This window comes from Protobothrops mucrosquamatus, unplaced genomic scaffold (assembly GCF_001527695.2).
Source record: "Protobothrops mucrosquamatus isolate PMUCROS unplaced genomic scaffold, P.Mucros_1.0 scaffold45, whole genome shotgun sequence".
NCBI classification, from domain to species: Eukaryota; Metazoa; Chordata; class Lepidosauria; order Squamata; family Viperidae; genus Protobothrops; species Protobothrops mucrosquamatus.
The window spans coordinates 2,795,853-2,819,370 of NW_015386427.1; the positions used below are offsets into that span (position 1 = coordinate 2,795,853).

General features: G+C 37.4%; 1 protein-coding gene across 1 annotated transcript in view; it reads right to left on the reverse strand.

The window, feature by feature from the left end:
• Window positions 1-15,979: 15,979 nt before the first annotated feature.
• Window positions 15,980-23,518, reverse strand: part of CALCR (calcitonin receptor) — an 85,998-nt gene continuing 78,459 nt past the window's right edge. Inside the window, exon 12 of the mRNA XM_015811608.1 lies at window positions 15,980-16,523. Within this exon, the coding sequence (XP_015667094.1) occupies window positions 16,302-16,523 (222 nt within the window). The 3' untranslated portion in view covers window positions 15,980-16,301. The remainder of the gene's footprint in view (window positions 16,524-23,518) is intronic.

Below are 23,518 nucleotides of genomic sequence, written 5' to 3' on the forward strand. Positions count from 1 at the left end.
AATCCCCAAAAAAGGCAGGACTGCTTACTTTCCCAATCATTGGTCACTCTCCCAACAGTCATTGTCTTGCCATATGTCCCTCCCCACAGGTTGTGGAGCTCTGAACATTTACTATAGTAGATCACTGGTGTTGAGTTATATGCATTAACAATATTTTTTCTTTTGATTTTTCTTGAGAAAAGTAGCTTAGTGTGTAATATCCAGTGATGGCTATTAGGCCACGTCTGACAATAAATGAGACAGAAAAAAAACCAGCTAGTTGTCCACTATAGAGGTTATAGAGAAGGAGGCAAACAGTTATACGAGGGCTAACTAAGCAGCAGTTTTCAGAGTCAGAAGTCGGGCAAAGTCACAGTCCACACAGCATTGAATTACAGTATTTACATTGGTATGGTGTATACTCCTGGCGGTCATTCACAGATAGAAGTGCTATCCAATTTTTATCTGAAAATTCCAGGGATTGAACCAAAGATTTTATAGAAGAATAGGAATACTTTTCCTATTCATAATTTTTTCCTCAAATCTACTTATTTGCAATGTTGTACCACTGGAGTTTGCCAGTCCATTTCATGAACTGAAAATGAATTTGCTACCACTATACAGTATAGTAATGGGTAAGATTGGGTTAGGCAGCCCTTTTTCTGAGCAGAGGTTTGGAGTTGTGTGTCCTTCCTCCCCCCCCCTCCTCCTCCTCCTCCTCCTCCCCTAATCAAATGTTAAGGAAGAAAGAAAAAAGTTGCACATTTCTGGTTTTGAAACTTACAGCCAGTTTGGAAACAAGTTCAAGCTAAACATCTTACCAAACCAACATGTACAAAAATATCAAATTAATACTTTTCACAAAGAATCAACTTCAAAACAGTGTAAATGGAAAAATTAAGATTCTAAAATCATATAATGCTGCTATTCTTTTCTCATAAAAGAAACAAAAGCCACAGGCAAAATCAAATTAGGAACCTGTTGAAAAGTATTCCTTTTATCTTATGATCTCTTTTGCAGAGATGGTGTATTATTTGTGGCTTGAACCAAAGAGTATTTTTAGCTATATCAATTTCTTTGCCTTTCATTGTGTCTTGATTTTTTTTTTCATTTTCCCTTCAAAAATGTTCTGCAATGACACAGAAAGAACCTGAAGATAGTTCTGAAAAACACACCCATTGACAAGATACAGTACATGGAGGCAAACTAACCAATGTAGGATTGTGGGATTATTGGATTTGAATAGGGCTATTCTGCAAAAGCTTACAATTTCTCACATTGTATCAAGAACATTAGTGTCAAAGAACATTAGTGTACAACAGTAGTACAATTGTAGGATCATTTGATCACCATTTGCAACCTTTCCAGCAGGCTTCTGATAAGCAGAGCCAATTGGAGAAACCAGATTTGTTTAACGACCACAGCAAAAAGCCATAAATCAGGTGTGACTGATTTAATGTGGATGTGGATGTGGGAACAACAGACTTCAGCTAAACCCTAGTAAGATGGAATGGCGGTGGGTATCTAAAGAGTCTGGAATCTTATCTGGTTAGTTCTGGATGGGGTAGCATGACCCCAGTCAGACCTGGTGCACAACTTGGGGGGTTTCCTAGACTTGCAGCTCCTTCTTGAAGAGCAGCTGGCCATTTTGGTTAGGAGAACCTTTGCACAACTTTGTGTTGTGTGTCAACTGCACCCTTTTCTGGATCCTGAAGCCCTGCACTCAGTCACTCATGTGCTGGTAATTTCCTGCTTGGACTATTGCAACATGCTGTACATGGGGCTACCTTTGAAAAGTGGTTGGAAGCTACAAATGGTCCAGAATGCAACAGCATGGAGAATTTTGGATGTCCTTGAGTTGGCACATGTAATACTACTGTTATACAAGCTGCACTGGCTGCCCATCTACTTCCAGGTACAATTTAGGTATTGGTTATCAACTTTAAAGTCTCTATGGCATGGGTCCAGGGTATCTGTGAAACTGTCATTCCCAATGGGATTGGCCCATCCCTCCTGTCCTGACAAAGGGGCCTACTGCAGATCCCATCAGCCAAGGAATTTTGGCTGGTGGGATGTAGTAGAAGAGCCTTTTCTGCCATGGTTTCTTCCCTTTGGAACATCTTGTCCCAAGAAGTGAGATCCGCCCCCTCTCTTTTAGTCTTCAGGGAAAATCTGAAAACTTGTCTCTGATGGGTGGCTTTGAGTTCTGAAGGAGAAGCTGTTGGCTAGAGGTGGTTGGTGCAGTAATAGAAAAGGCATCATCACCTCCTGACTCCAAATCCAGGGTTTTAATTTGTTTGATTTTTTTTGTAATTTTAATCTGTATAATATTCTTTTAGTATGAAAATTGTTTTCTATGCAAAATGCAAAAACAAAGGCATGCACCCATTAGTTTCTGAAAAATAAATTTGGTGAAATTGAGCACCTGCAATCGTTCAAAACTGCTAAACTGGGAAAATTACAGCCAATCTAATTTTCAAACAGATTTGATTTTTTCAGATTTTTTCAAGAGCTGTTGATTGCCCTCCAAATTTATAAGCATTTGACACTTAATTTCAGAATTAATAGATCTAATCTAATAGATCTAATTTCATGTAAATCACAAGGTCAGCTGCACTTAAAGATGAGACTTCTTTTCCTGGAGTAGATTTAGTACATATTTTTTCAAGGAAAGGATGGATGAATAATTACTATGAAAATTGCTTCAAACTTACCTGGGATATCTTAAGTGATTTCTCAAGAAAATCACTGGCTGCACTCACATAACACATTGGGGACTTAGAGAATGATTTATATAATATTGTATCTAATTCTAATTAGATATATATATCTATCTAATTCTAATACAGTTCATTAATTTTAACATATTATAGATTATGAATTCCAATACTCAGGATTTCCATTTACTTCGCTAGAAATATTTAATTGCATTAGGTAATCCTGTATTTGCCATAAATATTCTCTTGTTTGATTCAAAAACCTGATACAAAATTCTAATACTATGTCTCTGTAACACCTGGAGGTGCTGGTCCACAGGTGGGAGTTGGGAACCCCTGATGTAAAGGATAGGGGGAGCATGCTAACCAAGGAAGAGTTATGATATGCTCTCTCTCTTCTCCCCTATCTATGTATCTTTTCATCTATAACTATTTAGATTTCATAAGCACCATGAAAGTGTAGGGAATCAAATGCTAGGATCTCCTGCATTCTTGGTTTAAGGAAAAATACAAGGGCAAAGTCTTCCACAGGAAGGCTCAAAAAAGTCACAATGGCAGCCATGACCCTGTAATTGCTGTTGCCGTCTTGGCTTTTTTTGATGCCTAGGTTCAAATTAGTGGAATAACTGGAGAGCACTGGCCTCTGCCTTTTAATGGGGACACTGACCTCCCAGCAGCCAAAGGGATGCAAGATTTTTTCTGTAATTATATTCAACCCTCTCCTGAATGTTAACATATCTTAGTCTTATCTCTGAACAGTTATTGTCTAAAGTTATTTTCTTTTGCTTTGTTCAATAAACTTTTTGGGCTTTAACTCATTTGTGTTTCATTGCATTTGAATCCACAGACTTCGTCTCCACATTTTACTGTGGCAAAATAGCAACCAGATAGAGGAAAGGATGGAAATTGCTTTTTCAACCCAAAGACAGAGGACAAAGGATCTGCTAAAAATGAATCCTGGCTGAAATCCACAAAGGCAGGATAGAATGCCTATAGAAACTGACTTCTTAGAGCAACAAAGAGTCATTCCCTGCTTGAGACTGACAAATGTAGACTCATAAATGAAAACATTTTATACTTAGTCACGGTGACCAATCAGAAGGCCAATCAGAATCTTCCATAAGAAGATGAGTGCAGCAACCACAGGAGTCTGGTCAGAAATCAAGAGAATGGACAGATAGCTTAAGGGCGCCACATACCTAGAGAAGCTCAGACTATGAGTCAATAGCAATCCAGACTGATGAGCTTTATGGATCCAAAGTGGGCAAAAGACAGGACATATCTTCAAGTGGGGACATAATTTCCTGCATTGTCAGGCAAGCAAAAGATGTCAATTGTTACCTGGTTATCCACTGAAGCAATCAACCCTTTAATAATTTGAAGTTTTCAGGCTCAAAACCGGATAAAAAATGTGTTTATCTTTTCTGGGGAAAAATACAGAAGGGATTTGCCATTGCCTGTTGCCTATAGCTCTTCTTTTAACACAATAGCTGGTCCTGAGTGCAATAATCTAATTCTCTGGGGGAATCTCAGCAGGATCCTTTCAGCTTCTATCTAATTCACTTTAAATAAGTCTGCTGCCAACTCTTTTATCAGCAAGAGTCATCTAAAGGGCAATTTTCCCCTTCTGTAGATCCAGTAAGAGACCCTCATAATCTCTACTTATATACAGACAAGCATGGCTTTACTTTATACTTTCATGAAGAAACAGATATGGAGCAATTCAGACAGTATTGTGAAGGTATCCATAGACAAACAGAGCTTTATACAAGAGAAGGTTTCAATTCAATGGGAATGAAGCTCTTTGTGAGAGAAAGATTTGATTAGAGTTTATGCCTCCCCTTTAAGGTGTAGGACATTTGAAAAGCAAAGTACACATTTACACAAATTCTTCCTTGTTCTTTGCAAAATGTCCAGAGTTTTCGCAATGGTTCTTGTGAGTTGGTTTTCTTTCACTCTTTTTTTTTTACTGCCCCATTTGTATGGGTTATAGTTTCTCTGTCCTGGACTGTTAGAATCTTGTCTGCTTGATTTGGTAAACTACATTAATTCTCTGGCCAAATTCAGTGGGTATTCCTTACTGGTGAAGCTTTCTGGACTATTTATACATCAAACTGAATACAGTAATTATTTGAATCCTTTACATCTCCCAAATTGTCCACTTCACTTATAGGGAGCAAAACTCTTGAGTACCGTATTACAGTGAGAAAATCCTAGTGCTTCTATCCACCTTTTGTTTTTACTCATGAATAGTCTTTCTCTGTTTTGCTTTAAATTTAAAAAAATATTTTTATCTTCCTAAGCTTCTTAAAGAATGTCCATATATGTATGTATGTTTTTGTATTTTAATTTCCCAGCCCTAGGATTTCCTGATGATCTATGATTTAAGTAAAGATTAGCTTCTTGGAAATCATGTCAGTTCAGCTACTATTGTGTTTCCCCAAAAATAAGACGTGGTCATATTTTTTTTGGCTCCAAAAGAGGCATTAGGTCTTATTTTCGGGGGATATCTTACCTGCTTACTTTAGGACTGCCGCAGCCAGACTTCCCATGCCTTGACCCCTGTTGCGCCGCTGCCCGAGTTCTTCTGCGGCTACTTGTGGCCACACACTACACAATGCATTGCACCGCTGCCACCACTTGCAGCGACAGGTCGCATGGTTCTTTATGCCACTCACACTGCTGCTGCCATTCGCAGGACACAGCTGCATTGAGCAACGGCAGCAGTGCGATGAGCCAAATGGCCTGCCGTGATCAGTGGCAGTGGTGCGATCGACGCAATGAGCCAAGCAGCCTCCTGCTGTAAATGGTGGCAGCAGTGCGAGTGATGCAATGAGCCATGTGGCCTCCTGTCGTGAGTGGCAACAGTGATGCTATCAGTGCAATGAGCCACATGGCCTGCTGCGATTGGCATGATGAGCCATGTGGCCTCCTGCCGTGATTGGCGGAAGCAGTGCAATCACTGCAACAAGCCATGCAGCCTCTTGGTATGAGTGGCGGCAGCAGTGCAATGCGCCACGTGTTGTGCGGCCACAACACTCAGACAGCGGCATGACAAGTGTCGGGGCATGGAAGGCCTGGCTTGCAGCAGTCCTCAGACAAGCGGGTGCGGGGCATGTGGTGCAGGTCCACTCTACCAGCCCTGCCCAAGCTTGATTTTTACATGAGCACCTTGCCCCAAAATAGGGCTTATTTTGGGGGTAGGGCTTAGAGTGGGCTCAGGTGTAAATTTCAAGCTAGGGCTTATTTTCAGGATAGATCTTCTTTTCGGGCAAGTACAGTATGAGTTCATTTGAAGATACTTCTTCTCATGTTTTCTGTTTGATCTCTGAGTGGTGCAAGGCTTGGTGTAGACGTAAGTCTTGTCAGATTCTCTATAGTGGAACTGAAAAAACAGAGAGCTATCACACTACCGACAAATAACCATTGACTTATATATTGGTCAGTTGAATTTCTCTTTGAGTCGTAGATGTGGGCATCTGAAGGAGAAAGAGGATGGAAGTGATAGCATGATCTTACATGCAAATGACATGCATTACATACTTTGTGTTATTTGCATAATGACCATCAGGATGGCAATGACCATAGGGTGACATCATTGTGCATCAAGGGCTGGGCTACAGATATTTTTGTGCCCTCAGCTCATCTTCAAATTTTGTTAGGAATTTCAAAAAGGCACTCTCTTCTTTTTCTTTTAGTGTTTGAGTTTTACACTTACGATTTTCAGACCTGGATATTTTTTTTCCCTTTCTTGGAAGTTTCTCCCTAATTGCATAGCAAACCATTTTAATTATGTCAACATCCATTATTTTCATATGGCAACAATTCTATGAAATTATATTTAACTCTCAAGCTGATGCACTGTCTTTCAGAGTGTGTCATTACTGCTTTTTCTGTTTTTGTGTTTTTTAACTTTAGCGTTCCCTAAAATTTTGCATCTTTAAGCTGGTATTCAGCTTTAGCCAAGAGCAACCCTTGTTTATAGCAAATGTGGGCTTATATCCAGCAAAGTTACATTCTCAGTTGTCTGAAGTTTTAACAAAATAATCTAGTTCTTTCTTTATGGGGAAACCAGCAGTTTTGTTAGGTGGACTGACCCCAATGATGGAATTATCAGCATTATATGCTGTCCCAAGAGCATAACTAATGTGATCATCTCCTGATTCAGAAAGCCATGCTGTAAAAGCAGCAACTTTGCCATTCTTCCATTTACCTTTATCTTTTAGATCGAATCGGAGATTTTTACAGAATAATGAAGAAGAAACTATTGGAGAATTGCAAACTGATACCTTCTTATTAACTTCACCCCAGTCTCTACTTGGTCTAGCAGTAGCCACAATTTCTATATAGCTGGAGGGACTGTGATGAGTCCAGGAAGACCAGTTGTACCTTTGCCACAATCAGAAATAATAGAAACAGAGAGGTCAATATTCACTTGGAAAGCCATGTTCGCTAATAATTTCAGAAGCTATCTTCAGAAATACTTTGTTTATTTGGCTTTCTAACTTAACCTATGGCCCTATAATCTGTTGAAAGGCTTGGGGGCAGTTTGCTTGCTTCTCTTAACCTACTGCTATCACATGACGTTTCTTACTGTAGAGGTACATTTTGTTCCCAGGTAGAACAGCTTTGCCCTGTGGTCTAAAACTTGGTAAGTCCACTCTTAGAGGCTTGTTCACTTTTGAAACCTGCAGTTCTGGCTTCTTCAATATGACCTGTGGAATCTCTAGGCCTACTTGCACTTTAAAATATACCAATCCACTTGGGCCTGAGCAATTAGAACCCAAGACTCTATGCTTCTGCCCTTTTAAAATTTACCATTTCAGCTGGCACATAGCTGAGTTCCTATCTGGTCCTGACAATTTTTTTAACTCAGTTTGAGCTCTTTGATAATTACTGTGCATGACATGAAGCAGTCCCATTTTGCAGAGAAATATGCTGCACTCAGCTCTCCCATTTCTCTCTCTTGATCTTGTCATGCTGATACTAATGTTATTTTCTACATGACAGGCATATTGTGATGTGCTAATTTTCATGACCAGTGAGCTGGTTTTACTGCTTTTTGTTATCATTTATTTGTTTAAAACATTTATATAGTTGCCCATCTGCTATCCAACTTTGAGTGGCTCCATTGTCCTCAAGAACTAAAAGTAAAAAATAAAACTTGTATTGTTTGATTGGAGATGGGTAGGTGGAAATTCCTTCCTTTCTCAATAAAATCAAGGTTCAATGTCCCCAAACCAGAAAAAGACACATGAACAAAATTTGTGGACTATTCACACATTATATCTGATCTATATTGCCATTTTAATGCAATCTGCAATACCACTATCTCCTATCTTCTCTAGGCTCATATCCCAGCCCTTCTCCCACAGCCTGGCATGTTGAAGAAGCATTTCCTTGGTGCAACAGTATTGGTTAAGTGTTACAATTTGTTTTCATTATGAGGCAGTTTCTTTCAAGTCAAATTGGCAAACTCTGCTTCCATTCTAATGTTAAAATAAAATTAGAGAAAAACATGGGACTAGTTCTCAACAGCAGCATAATCAAGAGACAGAGTTTTAATGCAGCAAGCCTGAGCACACATAAGCCAGAAATAATACATGAATACATCTGTATAGTCAAAATCTTTTCTGTACACAATACTCTCTCATATTATTCCTTTTCTCATTGGAAGTTCTTAGTTGTTAAAAACTTTTTCTCAACAAGGGCTGAATTGGCTCTGCTTTTTCATTCGTCAACAACCATAATTTTCTTCTCCGCCTTTTGTCAGCACCTTCCCCCCATTTCTGTATTGCTAAATTCTATGTTCATAAAAATACCAGCCATTGTTCTGTATTTTTAAAATAGATTTAGAAAAAGAAAATTATGTCAATATTCATACACATTTTTGCCAAAATATGGAGTGCTGAACATGAAAAGAGGTTAATTATATGAAACCCTGGATTGTGGAACTATAGCATTTGAAGAAATGGCTTACAAAATCTTAATTAAGTTTGTATTTATAATGGCTAGCTTGTAGTTTCCCTAACTTATATTTATTTTAGTTATGACTATAAGAATTGGGCTATCTACTTTCTGGAGGTAAATTGCTAACTTAAATAACCTTGAAAAAAGTGTAGCTAAAAGATTTGGAAATGGGTAGTTTAGTACAATATTCCACACACACACAAAAAAAATCAAGTAAGCTTCTGCTCTGCTTTTTTTTTGGGGGGGGGAGGGAACTGGTATGTAGGAAGGATTCTTAATTTCTTCAGAGCAGTTACCCAATATAGTCCCATCTGCTTATTGGGAAAACTGAACCCAATAGAATGTATTATGAACCCACTTATAATTTTAAACTAAGTTGTTAAATGAAAAGAAATGCCAGAGCAATTCAGAAATAAACCTCTGTTTGGTTATCAATGATAGACAGTCGCAGATGCAGAAGTTTTATTATACACATTAGAAAACTACAACGTTACATTACTTTTTGACATAATCGCCATTCAAATTGAGGCACTTGTCATAATGTCTTACAAGGTTTGAAATTCCTTAGTAGTAGTCGCTCAGCGCCAAATCTGGGCTATGAAGGGGGTGATCAAAAACATCCGAATGGAACTGCTTCAGAAGTTCTTGGGTGTGTCTAGCAGTGTGTGGGTGAACATTATTGTGAACCAACACCACACCGGAAGTGGTGCCATAGAAAATCCCACCAAATGTGAAGATGCCAAAGGAGTACTCCTAATGAAGTTCATGGAGCATGGTTCGACCATCAATTCAGAAGTCTACTGTGAAACGTTACAAAAACTCAGACGAGCCATCCATAACAAGCATTGAGGCATGTTGAGTTCTGGTGTGGTGTTGGTTCACGATAATATTCACCCGCACACCGCTAGACGCACCCAAGAACTTCTGAAGCAGTTCCATTGGGATGTTTTTGATCACCCCCCTATAGCCCAGATTTGCTGCCGAGCGACTACTACTAAAGCATTTCAAACCTTGTAAGACATTATGACAAGTGCCTCAATTTGAATGGCGATTATGTCAAAAAGTAATGGAATGTTGTAGTTTTTTAATGCGTATAATAAAAGTTCTGTATCTGCAGGTGTCTGTCATTGATAACCAAATGGAGGTTTATTTCGAATTGCCCTCGTAGAATGGATGGGGAAAATGGCACCTATTCAAGATTTTTCCTTACTTCCCATGACATTTATGATTGCTAGATCAATGCTATGGTGCTCAACTGAACATTTCCACAGTTTTACTCCACATTCTTGCAAACAAGTGAATATTTAATGGACTGAGTCACCCTACAATTGAGGAGAATAAAATTTAAATAGAAGCACCAGACTGTCAGTTTTACTTCCCTAAGTTTTAGGATGATCCTTCCCACGTAATGACTTTGTGTTTGTGTATTAACTTTCTAACCATCATCTAGTAAAATTATTGCCAATTAAGACTCATTTTTAGGATTGGAGAGCCTTGGGGAATTTCAACTCCAGGGAGAAGATCCAACACTAAAAGCAACTATTACTGTGACCAATTTGATCCCGGCAAGGAAGAGTTACATGTGTCAGACTGTAGCCTATAAAAAGATAATCTGTTAATTAGTGACAAACAAGCTGTTAGTATTCTTTGTCCCATCCTATGTTGAAACTAGAGAAAGAAATGATAGCTATGTTTTTACTGTAAAGAAAATGTCTTACCTCCATCTGCATGCAAATCTAAATGACTGGGAAAAATACTTTGAACAATAGATGGGTCACAGGTGAAACTTTCATCCTCAGGGCTATTTACTTAGGATCCCAGACTAATTTTAGACATATCTTCTGTTTTTCCATCCTTCATCCAGTGCATATCTAGAGGGCCCATGCCTTCCAGAAATGCTTTTGGGTAAGTACAAATGGTGGTTAAAGAGGAAGAGAAAAAGCAAGCATTTTCTTCCATGAACTTCTTACATTTACTATACATTAGGGTTTAAAAAAATAATATGCACTGTGGCAAAAGGCATTCCTTTTGGCACAAAAGTTCACATCTTCAGCAAACGCAATTGTTATACACCATCAAAGATATTTGAATGACTCAGAAATAGGCTTATTCAGTATACATGTATTATTTTTTCAGTTGCAGTTTATTTTATACATTCTCAGCATGATTGTTGACAACAAAGAAAATATGCCAGTAGCATGAGGTATTTGAAATATGGTCAATAAGAATCCATTCCTTCAGTTTAAAGATTTATATGATAAAGACTGGCTTGGGACAGAACTTCTGAAATACTTTTTCTTGAACAAAATTAATTTTCAGAACTTTTTTAATAGTTGAAATAAGATTCAATGAATAGAGTGACTCGATGAATCACAAAGCTGAACATCATTTTTTTCTAGATAAAAATGGCAATAGTAGGAATTTCCATGGATATATAGTACATTATGTAAACTTCAATTATCTGTTATACTTTTTAAAAAGGATCATGCACATTTTTCTATCAATGGCTCATTGTTGTCCTTAAAATGATACAAAATTGTTGCTGTGACATAGTTTAAGAAACCTAAAAATGGTCATAAATATAGAATTTCTTTTAATTGATGTTTTATTAAGAAAAGAATTCCTCAGTTTTATTAATCTATGACTAGCAAAAATATATGTATTTCTGTGATGGTTGTAGGCTAGGCCATCAATTTAAAATCCAGCCTTTTTGACCTGAATCTTTTATAAATGCTAAGGAATTGGAACATAAATATATCTTTCAAACATTTCTGCTTTAAAGGCAAAAACAAGTTTTTAAAAAGATAAATATAACAGGCTGCTCATTGTACAACTTTTAGGTATAATTAGTTGATAAATCACAGTTCTTATTTTGCAGTACTGTAGGCATAATCCAAACAACTAAGCATTTTTAACACCCCTGATTTCATAGGGTGATTCAAAACAGGTTTAAATGCATTTTAGTAAAATATGTAAGACTCCGATATTGGCTGAAATGTGTCTTTTTTTTTTTAATCTGACAACAACTTTAAAGCCTTTTTCTCTTTTTCTTTCTAGCAGGCAAAAAATTAAAACAGTGAGGTCTTTACAGTTTACAAGAGGTTGTTGTTGTTTACTGCAACATATAATTGTAAAATTCGTTAGCTATTTCCACAAACAGTCATGACAATCAATGCAACATTATGACCTCAAATGTGCAATATTCAGGAACTCTTTAAAGATCTTTCATTTCAGGCTAGTTCACAATATAATACTATATATGTAAGTTCTATTGATGGTGTATGATAAAAATGAACGACATTCTAATATCTTGCTTTCATGTTTAAAATAGCTTTTATGATCTGATGCCTATCTTATAAGATTTACACTTTTAGACAGACAAACAAGGGCTGACCAAACTGTATGACTGGCATGCTTATGATACAAATCATGCAGCATGATTTGCATGTGATAAACAAGAACAAAGAAGCCCAGTCAAAACTCTTCAGATTCCAATAGTCAGACATTATAAGTATGATCATAAGTATATGAAAGGCATCAATTTGCATATATCTTCTGAAACTTATTTCTATCTGTATGGAATGTTTAACTTCCATGTCCAGGAACTATCTATTTTTTCCATTATTTTTTAGATTTACACAGTGTTCCCATTTTTTTGGCCTTACACGCAAATGGAAAAGGCCTCCAAGTTGAAATGCTTGATGATAGAAGAAAATAGAAAAAACAAACAAACAAGTGTTAAAGAAACCCCGTGGAATGAAAACAACCAAGGGCATATGTGCATACAGGAGAGAGCAAAAGGCACAAGGGCACAAGTACGATGAATCAGGAGGGACAGTTCTTTCAATAAGGCTTAGACATTATTCCAGACTACACTAATACCATTTCAGATAGAATATATACTTTAGGAAAGTTGAAGTGGATATTACAGTGGCTAATATAAAAGAACCAGAGGTGCTATGACAATCAAGAAGACTTCCTTCAAAAAACAGAATTTTTTATCAAATGGGAAGAATGGAAAGAGCATAAACTACTATGGATAAAAGACCACGTAGCAAAAACATTTTAAAACCCACCAACAAAACATTCTTCAAATACATTCAGAATAGTAAATTAATCAGGAGGCCATTTTGGATGACAGGAAATTAAAGGTTTGCTAAAGGAGGGTAAAACAGGAAAACTGAAGGATTATTGGCTATTGGTCTTCAATTCTGAAGATATAGAACAGATGCCAAGTTGGGTTTTCAAAGGGAAAATTATTGTTATTATTGTTTATTAGATTTGTTCATTACCCATGTGCTGCAAGGCAATAATAAATTGGATTAGCTGAGACCAATAGATATAATCAGACATGAATTTATAGTCCAGATTGACAGGCTGAAACATTCAGATAATCCAGAAGTTGTTCAACAATTTAGGACATTTCTATTATTTTTGTAAAAATAAGCACTGTTTTTGTCTTAATCTGTTGTAGATATGCCACAAATTAGCATCAGTTTCCTGACCACATATTAGGCAAAGTGGTTCCATTTTTTAAAAAAAAGATTGAGAGGAAGGAATGGAAACTAAGCTGGTTTAACACTTGTTTGAGGAAAGTGGTTAAAATATTAAAGACAAAGTAAGCAAACACACGAAAGAACAAATCTTGTTGAAAAGGAACTAATACAGCTTCTGCAAATAGAAATCTTGCCTCATTACCCTTCCAGGTGTCTTTAAACATGTAAAAAGGGACCCAATAAATACATACAGTACACTTTTGAGTTTTAATCAATTTATGGCAAAGTCTCCCATCACTGGCTTCATGGGATAAAGTGGGTTAGATACCATAACCCAACAGATACTATGTACTTTGATTTCATAAAAGCCTTTAGTAACATTCCTCACAAAAGGCTTCTGAATGAAACCTAGTTGTCATGGCATAGAGGCCCTATTATAGGCTGCTAGCTGATCCAAACTCTACAGACAATAGACTCTACAGGCAATTCACATGCTGGTAAGAACAGCAAAATGGAATTTCCTAAGGATGAGGGTGATTTTTAACTTATACATAAATGATCTACATCTATCTGTCTGTCTGTCTGTCTGTCTGTCTGTCTGTCTGTCTGTCTATCTATCTATCTATCTATCTATCTATCTATCTATCTATCTATCTATCTATCTATCTATCTATCTATCTATAGTGAGAGAGAAATGATTAGATAGATCTATCTCTCTCACTCTCTCTCTCTCTCTTTCTCTCTCTCATCTTTATCTATCTAGCTATTTATCTATTTAACATGTATATATGTTGCTACATTGAGGTCAGTCCTGACTCTTGGCAGCTTCCTAGAGAAGTCAATGTAGGAGGGAGGTTTTTTGGCAAGGTTTATCTAGGGCCGAACGATAGTCTGAGCTGCTTATACATTCAGCTGGGATTGATACTATTAGTCTCCAGCTTAGCAATTTAACCACTTTCTCAAATTGGCTCTCACTAAACTATCTAGTATGATAAAATTAAAAAAAGAACTGTGGAAAAACTTGAATCCCATGAAATTGGTTTAATTGACTTTGAAATGCTAAGAGCAATTCAATGAACAAGTATAAAGAGATGCAGGTTGGCATAAAAATTCCAGTGAAATCAAAATAGAGGGAAACTTATGAACTTCCCAGACAAATCCATAAGTTATCCTGTGACTCTGAATGCTGATGAAATGGGACTTCTGGTTGCTTTCCCTTAACCCAGCTATTTATTTGTTCAAATTATACTTTAGCTTTCTACTCCGATCTCATTTTGAAAGCTTTCCAAACTAATTTCTTGTGTTGTGTACTCTCTAATTACTTTAAGAGAAATACAGATAATCTTTATGTGAACTTTCTATTACATAAAATATAAACTTAACATGGTGAATAGAATATGTATCTTTAAATTTTTTTTGAGATATTTGGCATAACTTGAGTGTTGCCAAAATACGTAATCAGTTCTTGCCAAATGTGGGAACATTGCAATGGCTCCTTTCTTCTTTGGAACAGTGACTGTGGAATGTTAGGTTTAAGTGGAACAAAAATTATCAAAAATTTAAACAATTATTTGTATCAGTGAAGCTAATTGGGAACTGTTTTCAAAGTTGAAATTGAATTGGAAATATTAAATGCATGCAATGTATATATGTTTCTAAAACTTATTTTGATCATAGTATATGCATTAGAAAATTATTAGAAAGTTATATGGCTTTTTAAAGTGTTTTCAAGGCAAAAAAAAATAGTATGCACAGCTTTACCTACAATACATACATTGCAAAACCATACTCTTTCTAGATTAAAATTATGTCAAACTTTCTCATGTGCAGAATTAAGATTTAGGTGCAGTTGAATCCAAAAGTGATATGGAAATCACTTTTCTGTGTTGCTTACAATTTCAATAATATTTGTATGGAATGATATAAATAATAATTTTAATTACTTTTGATTCTATAAATTCTATTTGCAAATTTCAAGAAAAAATTTCTGGTGTTTACGAACAATGGCATTCTCCTTAGATTTTTTTTTTGCACGGGATTTTTCTGAGAAAGAAGGCAAGAAGATATATTGAAGACTATACATATGTAATAAAGTACAAAGTATATAGTTCTAAAATTTAAGCCCGAATGATAAGCTATATAATGGATACTTTTCATTTTGAATCCTTATCTGCAAAGGTTCTAGCTGGCAAAATGAATGAATATTTAGAATCAGAAAAACATCAGTGGTAATATGAACGAAGAAAGAAAAAGAAAGGAAGAAAGAATTAAAGAAAGAAAGAAGCTATTTTCCAAATAGAACTTTCACTTTATTTCTAGAAAAAATGATTCTCTATCTTTAATTTTTTGGACTGAAAAATATGGCTGACAAATTTCCCTTGAAACAATTTATATAAAGCTGATGTACTGAACAAGGCTCTTGAATCCTCTCAGTGGACTTCCTGACAGAATATTGTATTCCTATGAAAATATTTAATCTTTTTTTGTAAACTTTATGATATAATAAATAATTTATCTTCATTTCTCTCTCTTGCCTGATATCAGAATAATACTGAATGGCTAGCATCCTGTTGTGATAGTAAAGATTTACATATAGGAAATAAATGTTGGTGTTGTTTTGCTCCAAGTTGTGTGGTGGGGAAAAACACTTTGAGACATCATTTAGCCTTACTGAAAGTAAAATAATAAAAGTGCTCGAATATAATGACAAATAAATTCATATTTATGATTCCAAATAGCAATAGCTCTTTACCATCTCCAATTTGCATTTAGCTCTATTTGGATAACAAAGATCTTTTGTAGAAATAATGGGTTATCCTAGTAGGATGTCTGATGCAAAGTTGTATTACTATTGCATCCTCATTTTATATGGACAAGTTCTGGAACTGGTGAAAATTTTTCCTCCTCATTGAGAAATTTAGCTTTCATCTCTTTTTCATTTGAAAGTGGCATTGGCAACCGGGATCAGTCCCCATGTCTGAATCTCTATCAGACTTTCATGAACTGGTGCCACAAGAGAGCTGAATGTCTGCACTTTGCATATGATGGCTCCAGGTTGCTGAACAAGTATGCACATTGTAGGTGCTTTACAGTCTGCTCCTTTGTGCAGAAATGAAAAGTGGAACCCTTTAATTATAAATTAAGCAGATGTCTCTCCAGATTTTAATGCAACAAGTTCAGAGTCATGTATGTACTTTCCATTCAGATGCTCACTGTTGGAATCATGATGATACAGATAAACAGGAACCTCTGTGATAGATGTTGCTGTGTAGGAGGTAGACCGTGTAGAGCAATGGTCACGGCGCCTTTGACCCCACTGAGTTTTATACTGCATCCATTGCCGCTTCAGAGTTCCTTGGACCTATAACCAAAATATATTCAATGTTAGTAAATACCTGTGAATTAATTTTAATAAAAAAGAAATTCTGTTCATGAAAAGAGACTGTTTCTTGCCTCCTTCCTCAAACATGCCCTTCCTTGATAGAATATGCTTAGAGATCAGAAACTCGCCAAAACTGTGCAATATACACTTCTGGAAATTGCATATAGAAAGAACAAGAAAGCAGGGTCAATCCAGGGTCAATCCTTGTGTCTGAACAAATGTTCATTCAAGCTAGGCTTCTGCCTTCTATCTTGATTTCTTTGGTCCAATGGTGACAGACATTATGCTGCTTTTGTGAGCTTTGAAGAAAAGAAAATATTAGCTATCCAATATATGACTCTCAGAGGAGATATACTGCTCCTTGTAATGGTTTTAATATTTTTTAACTTGAAAATTGCTGGAGAGAGTTAGTTATTGTCCAGGATATAAATAGTAAAAAAATAAAGAAAACAGTAAGTTCACTCCGTATAATTTAAGCCCCAGTGAATCTTTGAAAAGAGGTCAAAAGAGTTCCACAAAAGTCCCTTAACTGGCATTTCCAAGAAGAATGGAACTAGCCCTGCTAAAGAGTTATTTTTTATAAGGTAGCATTATAGCTAATCTATATTTTGTGACATAGAGCCAACAATCAATCAATGTGGAACCAATATAACACAATCTCACATAAAGGAATTTTGAAGTCTTTCAGATATGGCTTTTATTATATTGTCTTCCTGATTCTCCTTCCAAAGATTTTTATATGATCCATACATGCCAACTACCACTTGTGCATCTATTCTGATCTGTAATTCTTAGTTGCACCATACATTCAGGTGTGATTTATTCTTCAAATCTAGGTCCTCTAGGTCAGGGGTGTCAAACTGCCGGCCCGCGGGCCAGTTTCATCATACCCAAGCTGACGCCCACCCGATTGTCGGCAATGCAAAGAGCCACGATACATCGCAACATGTCACATGATGTGGTGAGTTTGACACCCGTGCTCTAGGTCCTCTAGGTTCCTGTTCCTGTTCCTGTTCCAATGTCTCCAAAGTCATGGAACTAGGATGATAGACCTACCACTGAGCAATATTTCAATATTTAGGGATAGTTTTTTCCAAGCTTCTGAATCAGAAATGCTTATTGTGACTATCTCAAAGGGCATCCAGATCATCCTCAGCTATACAAGCTTTCTATTTTAATCAACTATTTTAACCAATTCATTCTAGCTGCTAAAGCTTATGCCCACTTATTTCCTGGGATTCAATTAAGGCCATACAGTGAAATGGTAATAGTAGAGAAAGTTCAATCCAAAGTTTGAAAAATATTTCCCAGATCCTGTGCTGCATTTCAAATGTAGTATTTAGGAAAGAAGAAGGAACCACTAGAGTTGAATCTGGCTTTTAGATTATTATTTTTACATTTGTAAGGATTTGTTATATTGTATAGTCCAGGTTGGTTGGCCCCGTTAGTTATAGGAGACAATTTTAATTCCACCTGAAAAAAAAAATACTAGGAAGCCAATTCAATTTGGAATTAAAGGAAGGTCATTGGCAAAGTGTAGAAGGCAAACTGATTACATAGCTTTGACGTATTCATTAATAACCAATGTCCAAAATATACAGTAAATCAGTCAGCCATTTGGACAAAATCATTGTTTCAAATTTAGAAGAGCTTCATCCTTGGCTCATTTTAACTCCCACAGCAGTGTTGGAAGTAAACAACAGGAAAATTAATTTTTCCAAATGATTGTGGCCCATTGATGCAGGGGCAATTCAATCCAGAGTGTGTTATATGGCCAGTTCTAAGGGATACTCATTTGCAATTGATCTCTCTATAAATTCACAGGACATTCTGACATTCATTCAATCAATCATTGATAATTTCTCTGGCTCCATCTGGTGAACATCAGGGGTTTGATATGAACAAAGGAGGGAAATCACGCAGAACATGACTTCTAAAAGTTTTTCTGATCCCTTAACACAGTGGTTCTCAACTTGTGGGTCGGGACCCCCTGTGGGGTCGATTGACCATTTCATGGGGGTCACCAAGCAAGGCTGTCCGCCATTTTTTTTGTCCACCATTTTTTTTGTCCGCCATTTTTTTCCCCTTTTCTGGCGGGTGCCTTACCTCCCTTGGGCTGGGCCAGCTGGTGGTCGGCCTGCTCTGTCTCTGCCGCTTGCCAGCTACGCCTCGGCCGGCGCACATGTGCGGCGCTCCCAGGCAGGGAAAGTCCTCAACTTACGACCGGTTGGGTAGTCCTTGACTTACGACCGGTTTAGTCCTCGACTTACGACCGGTTGGGATCGCGGCATTAAAAAGGTTGAGAACCACTGCCTTAACAGTAGTTTCGCTTTGGGCTATGACATGTGATTGAATAGGAAGAGAGAGGGAAGGCTTAGAATGCAGAAGAGCTCAGTTTTTCCAGGTGACAATCCAACCACTGGGAATTTTTTAAATGATTTTCCCCCCGCCATAGAGTACCTCAACATCTGGGCCATTTTTAGCTCAGCTGTTTTGCTGGTTTCTTCTACCATACCAAATTTGGTTCCATTCTGTTTAGCTTAAGACTGATGGGCAGTCTTAAGCTCTTTCTCATACTTTCTTTTTAATATTGTGTTACAGTGAATAAAAATGGGTTCTTCAAGCTGTTCTTATTTAGAGTAGTGCTCTTGGCTTTTTCCGAAATGATATCATCCTTGGTTGGTAATAACTCACTCTCATTTATCCTCTATTAGGAATAAATGGTTAAAAATCAAACTGAAACAACTCTCTCTTCCTACACCCCAAATCTCGGGTATTATCTCCTCCTCATCTTTAGAGGATAATGGCTAGCTTCACAGAATGGTCAGGCTGCATAAATCTGACAACACCGAAATTGCAACGTAAAGAGTATCTCTATAGAGCATGTAGATTAAACTTTATGTTACAAATGTATCTGGGATGTTTATAGAAAGCACATATATCCGGTTTTCTTCTGCTCTTCCTTTCAAAATGTTTTCACAAAAGAGAAAAATGCCAGCCATTACAAATCCCCTTTCCTGGCAATGATCATAACAGATAACATGAATTACCTGTTCAGCCTGGGAATTATGAAAAAAGTCCGAAGAGACCTTTCTTTAAATTGAAGGAAGATCTTATTTAGTTTCATGCTTTTTCACTAGGTGGGATTGAATTTAGGCTATTACACCAGTTTGAAAGTTAAGTGACATACAGAATTCCACAAATTTGGTAACGCTGAAAAATTTAGGCAATTTATTTTTTGACTCAGTTGCCGCATATGTGAAATCTCAGAGTCATTGCATTTCTCTGGTTACATTAGCCATAGAAATGATTGGCCATTAAAGGAAATTCTGACCTCACTTCTTTTAAGCAATTCAGTCTTTAAAAGAGAAAGAATGCTTATGATCTTTATAGGCATGAAACTGTTTAACTCTTACTTTTCTTTAGCAAATGCCAAAAGTCATAGTTGTGCTTTTCTTTTTTGTAAAGCAGGCTTTTTCTGATTATTTCAGGAAAACCTACAAACTATAGAAGTTTGAGGCATGAAAGTTCTTCTCAGTCATTATTTCTAGGTGTTTCTAGATCATCAAAAATATAGATGATTTTTACATTACTTTGTGGAATAGGGGAATGAAAACAATTGGCATATAGAAGTGCCATTAATTATATCTGAATTTGGTTAACATTGGACAGACTCAGTCCTGTCTTTAATTTACTCTCTGGTGTTTCCTTCAAATTATGGGTTGACATAATGTGACGTTTCTCAAACAGAAAGAAAAGGGAAAAAAATCCTAGAAACTTGAGACTTACCAGCTCAATAGAGATATATGCAGTGCTATGAATTAAGTAGAAGGGTGTATTGAACTCACATTCTGTTTAGTAACTATTTTTTATCAATATCATTTTTTTTCCACATAGAAATTCTCTCCTCGATTTTCTCTGAGACGCTCCCCCACCACCCAACAACCTACTTACATATTTATATTTTGAGGGTAAAGCTTTTAGTTGTTGCTCTTGATAAACAAAAAATCTTACAGGACTACCCATAAATCCCAGTTTAATGTCTTCCCATACTCTAAGCTTTTTTTTTAAAAAAAATGAAGATTAAATAAAAATGCCAATAGATTAAAGTCACCAAGTTACAGAATTGGAAGGCCATTGAGTCTGACTCCTCATTCAGTGCAGTCATCCAAATGCGAACATCTATGATACATGATTTCTGGTTTTTGAGTTATCAAACTGTTCTTATTAAGTAAGTTTGGGTTGAATGCAGATTTAATTATATACAGTGGACTTGTAATTAATGAAATATTGATTTCAATGGATTTACTTTTAAATACAGATTCAGCATATTTTATTTTCTCATTTATATTGAAGCATTAATATTTAATTTAATCTTGTTCCTTCTAAAATGTTGATATTCTAGATAAAACTGGTACTAAATCTATAATATTTATTCCAAATATCGGTACAGAATAATAACTTTTGAAATCCTTCAGTCTATCTTAATGTACAATGGCCCAGAAATATGTAATTCATCTTATGATAAAATGTAACTTCCATCTCGTTATAGTTAATCTCCTTTTGCTGCAAGGGAATTGTTTTCTTCCTTTAAGAAAAGCTTCACTGGAAAAGATTGAAAATGAAGGATTTGTTCAGATATCTTCCCACCCTCATAGTTATATTATTAAAATTAAGTTGAGAAAAAGGGATGTTTTCAGTGATTTTATATATATAAAGTCCCAACTCAAGACAGCAGTCCTTATACTATCATGGGCACATGGATGCCCAATATTTTCTTGAAAATGTCCAAGACTCACAACTCTGGGAGGCAAACTCTACCATTCATTAATTGTTCTCACAGGAAATTTCTCCTTAGTTCCAGGTTGGATCTGTGTTTAAAGAGCTTCCACTCATTGCTTCTTGTCCTGCCCTCAACCTTTTCAGACATTGTACCACTTTTAGGACATGGCAATATTCAAGTACCACCAGTCGCCTAGCAGGTGGGCGTGGCCTGCTCGACACCACTCACTGGACACAGCTGACTCGAGACAGCTGGGTCAGAATGGAACAAGTCACACCAGCTAACTCAATGTGGGACAACTCGGTGCCCCACAAACTCCTCGCCTCCACAAACTGCTAGCAGCCAAGCGCATGCGCATGCGTGCACACACAGACATAGACACAGACACACCACATTCAGGTTTGGGAATTTTTATCCACAGAGGAAGGAGAGGGCCTTCTCCCCAAGCCCAGGCATGATTGGCAATTTGCTAGCTCAGATGTGGATACAAGTCTCCAAGCTTGAAATGTTTGTGTTTGTGTGTGTATAGCACGCTAAAGAGATGTTCTTTTCCCAATCCCAGACATCGTTGGTGTTTCCCTGTCTGGTGCCCCCTCCCGGCAAAGCAGGAGGTGGAAGACATTTGCAGGAAGCAGTTTCCTCTGACTTCAACTTCTGTCTTGACAGATCTCTGGAGAGCAAGAGGAAGTGGCAGGGGAGCAGCACTCCTGGGTCCTGCACAAGGGAGGCTGGCCTTTCTCGAAAGGGAATTCCCATTTCCAATCATGCGTGGTAAGGATGCTGACTTGTTGGGGGCAGCCTTCCCTCACACAGCTCCCCTGCCACCCACTCCTCCTCTCCAGGAATCTGCAGGGGAGACAGAGATCTGGAGGGCAAGGTGCAGCCTCCATATTGGCCACTTCTATCTCTGCAATTCTCCTCTATTAAACATACATGATATATAAATTAAAACACAGCCAAAAAGAAAACATAGCTAAATCACTAATTACAGCTCTTCATATATTTTCTGGAAAAACCACCTTTATTGATGTTAGGAAGGAAGAACAAACCTTATTATGGAACTTTTAATAGGAAAGGAATTGAAGACCCCAAAAGGTCTTGTTCTTTCTAATCTGCCTTCCCATTGAGCCTTTAGTTCTCATTATTTTATTATTATATATTGAAGAAGAAGATCAAATGCCTCCGTAGCTCAGGATACTCACCTTAAAATCAGAACCCAGAAAAATTTAGTTAATCCACAATACCGCCCTATGAAGAATGTGTCCTGAGAGCATGCAGGTGTCCAGTCAGAACATTAGTGGCACACCTGTCAGCAACTAGAAGTGCATAAGTCCATATACTTCCCTTCCCTCTCTCACAACTCAATCCATACATCCTTTAATTTTCAGACACATCTTTTTCTAATAAGCTCCTTTAAAAACCCACAAGGTATGCTGTAATTAGCAGCAAAAGTAAATCTAGCACTCCTGAATTCTTTACCCAAGGGGGAAAGGAAAGTTTACAGCCTGCAGGTTGCTAACTGTTATGTCCTGGGCCTGCTGAGTGATTCAGCAGGTGCAGGAAGCTGCAGAGAGGCCCGGGCAGACCACGTGGATGCCCGGGACCAGACAGGCTGTCTCCAATCTATTTCCCATGCGCAAGGCGGGATAATCTGTTGCATTGATTGGTTGACACTGTCCCTGCAAAGGGGTATAAAAGGAATCCACGCCATTTTGTATTGGTTCTGTTGGAGAGTAAATAAAGAGAAAACTGTTGTTACTCCTGCCTCGTCTCAATACCTTTACATCGAAAACAGAACATTGGCGATGAAGGTGGGATGTGCTGCAAGGGAAACAATGAAAAGAAGAGAGGCTGACTCATCACGGAAGGCCTGAAGCACTGGGAAGTTCGGCGTCCGGAGAGTGCAACTCTGCCTGCCAGTACGAGAATGCTGGAGGAGAGCTTGACAAAAAAGGGACCCCTTCTCAAGCCTTGCAGCACCAGGCATTGACGAGGCCACCGGGAAGTAACCATGTCCAAGCTAGGCCGTCTGTCGGAGTTCGACACAGCTCATCCGGAATGTTGGAGTTCTTATGTGGCCCGGGTAGAGAACTACTTTTGGATAAACCAAGTTCAGGAGGACAGTCTTAAAAGCTGCTATGCTATTGTGTGTCTGTGGGCAAGAGACTTTCGATATTGCTGAGAATCTGGT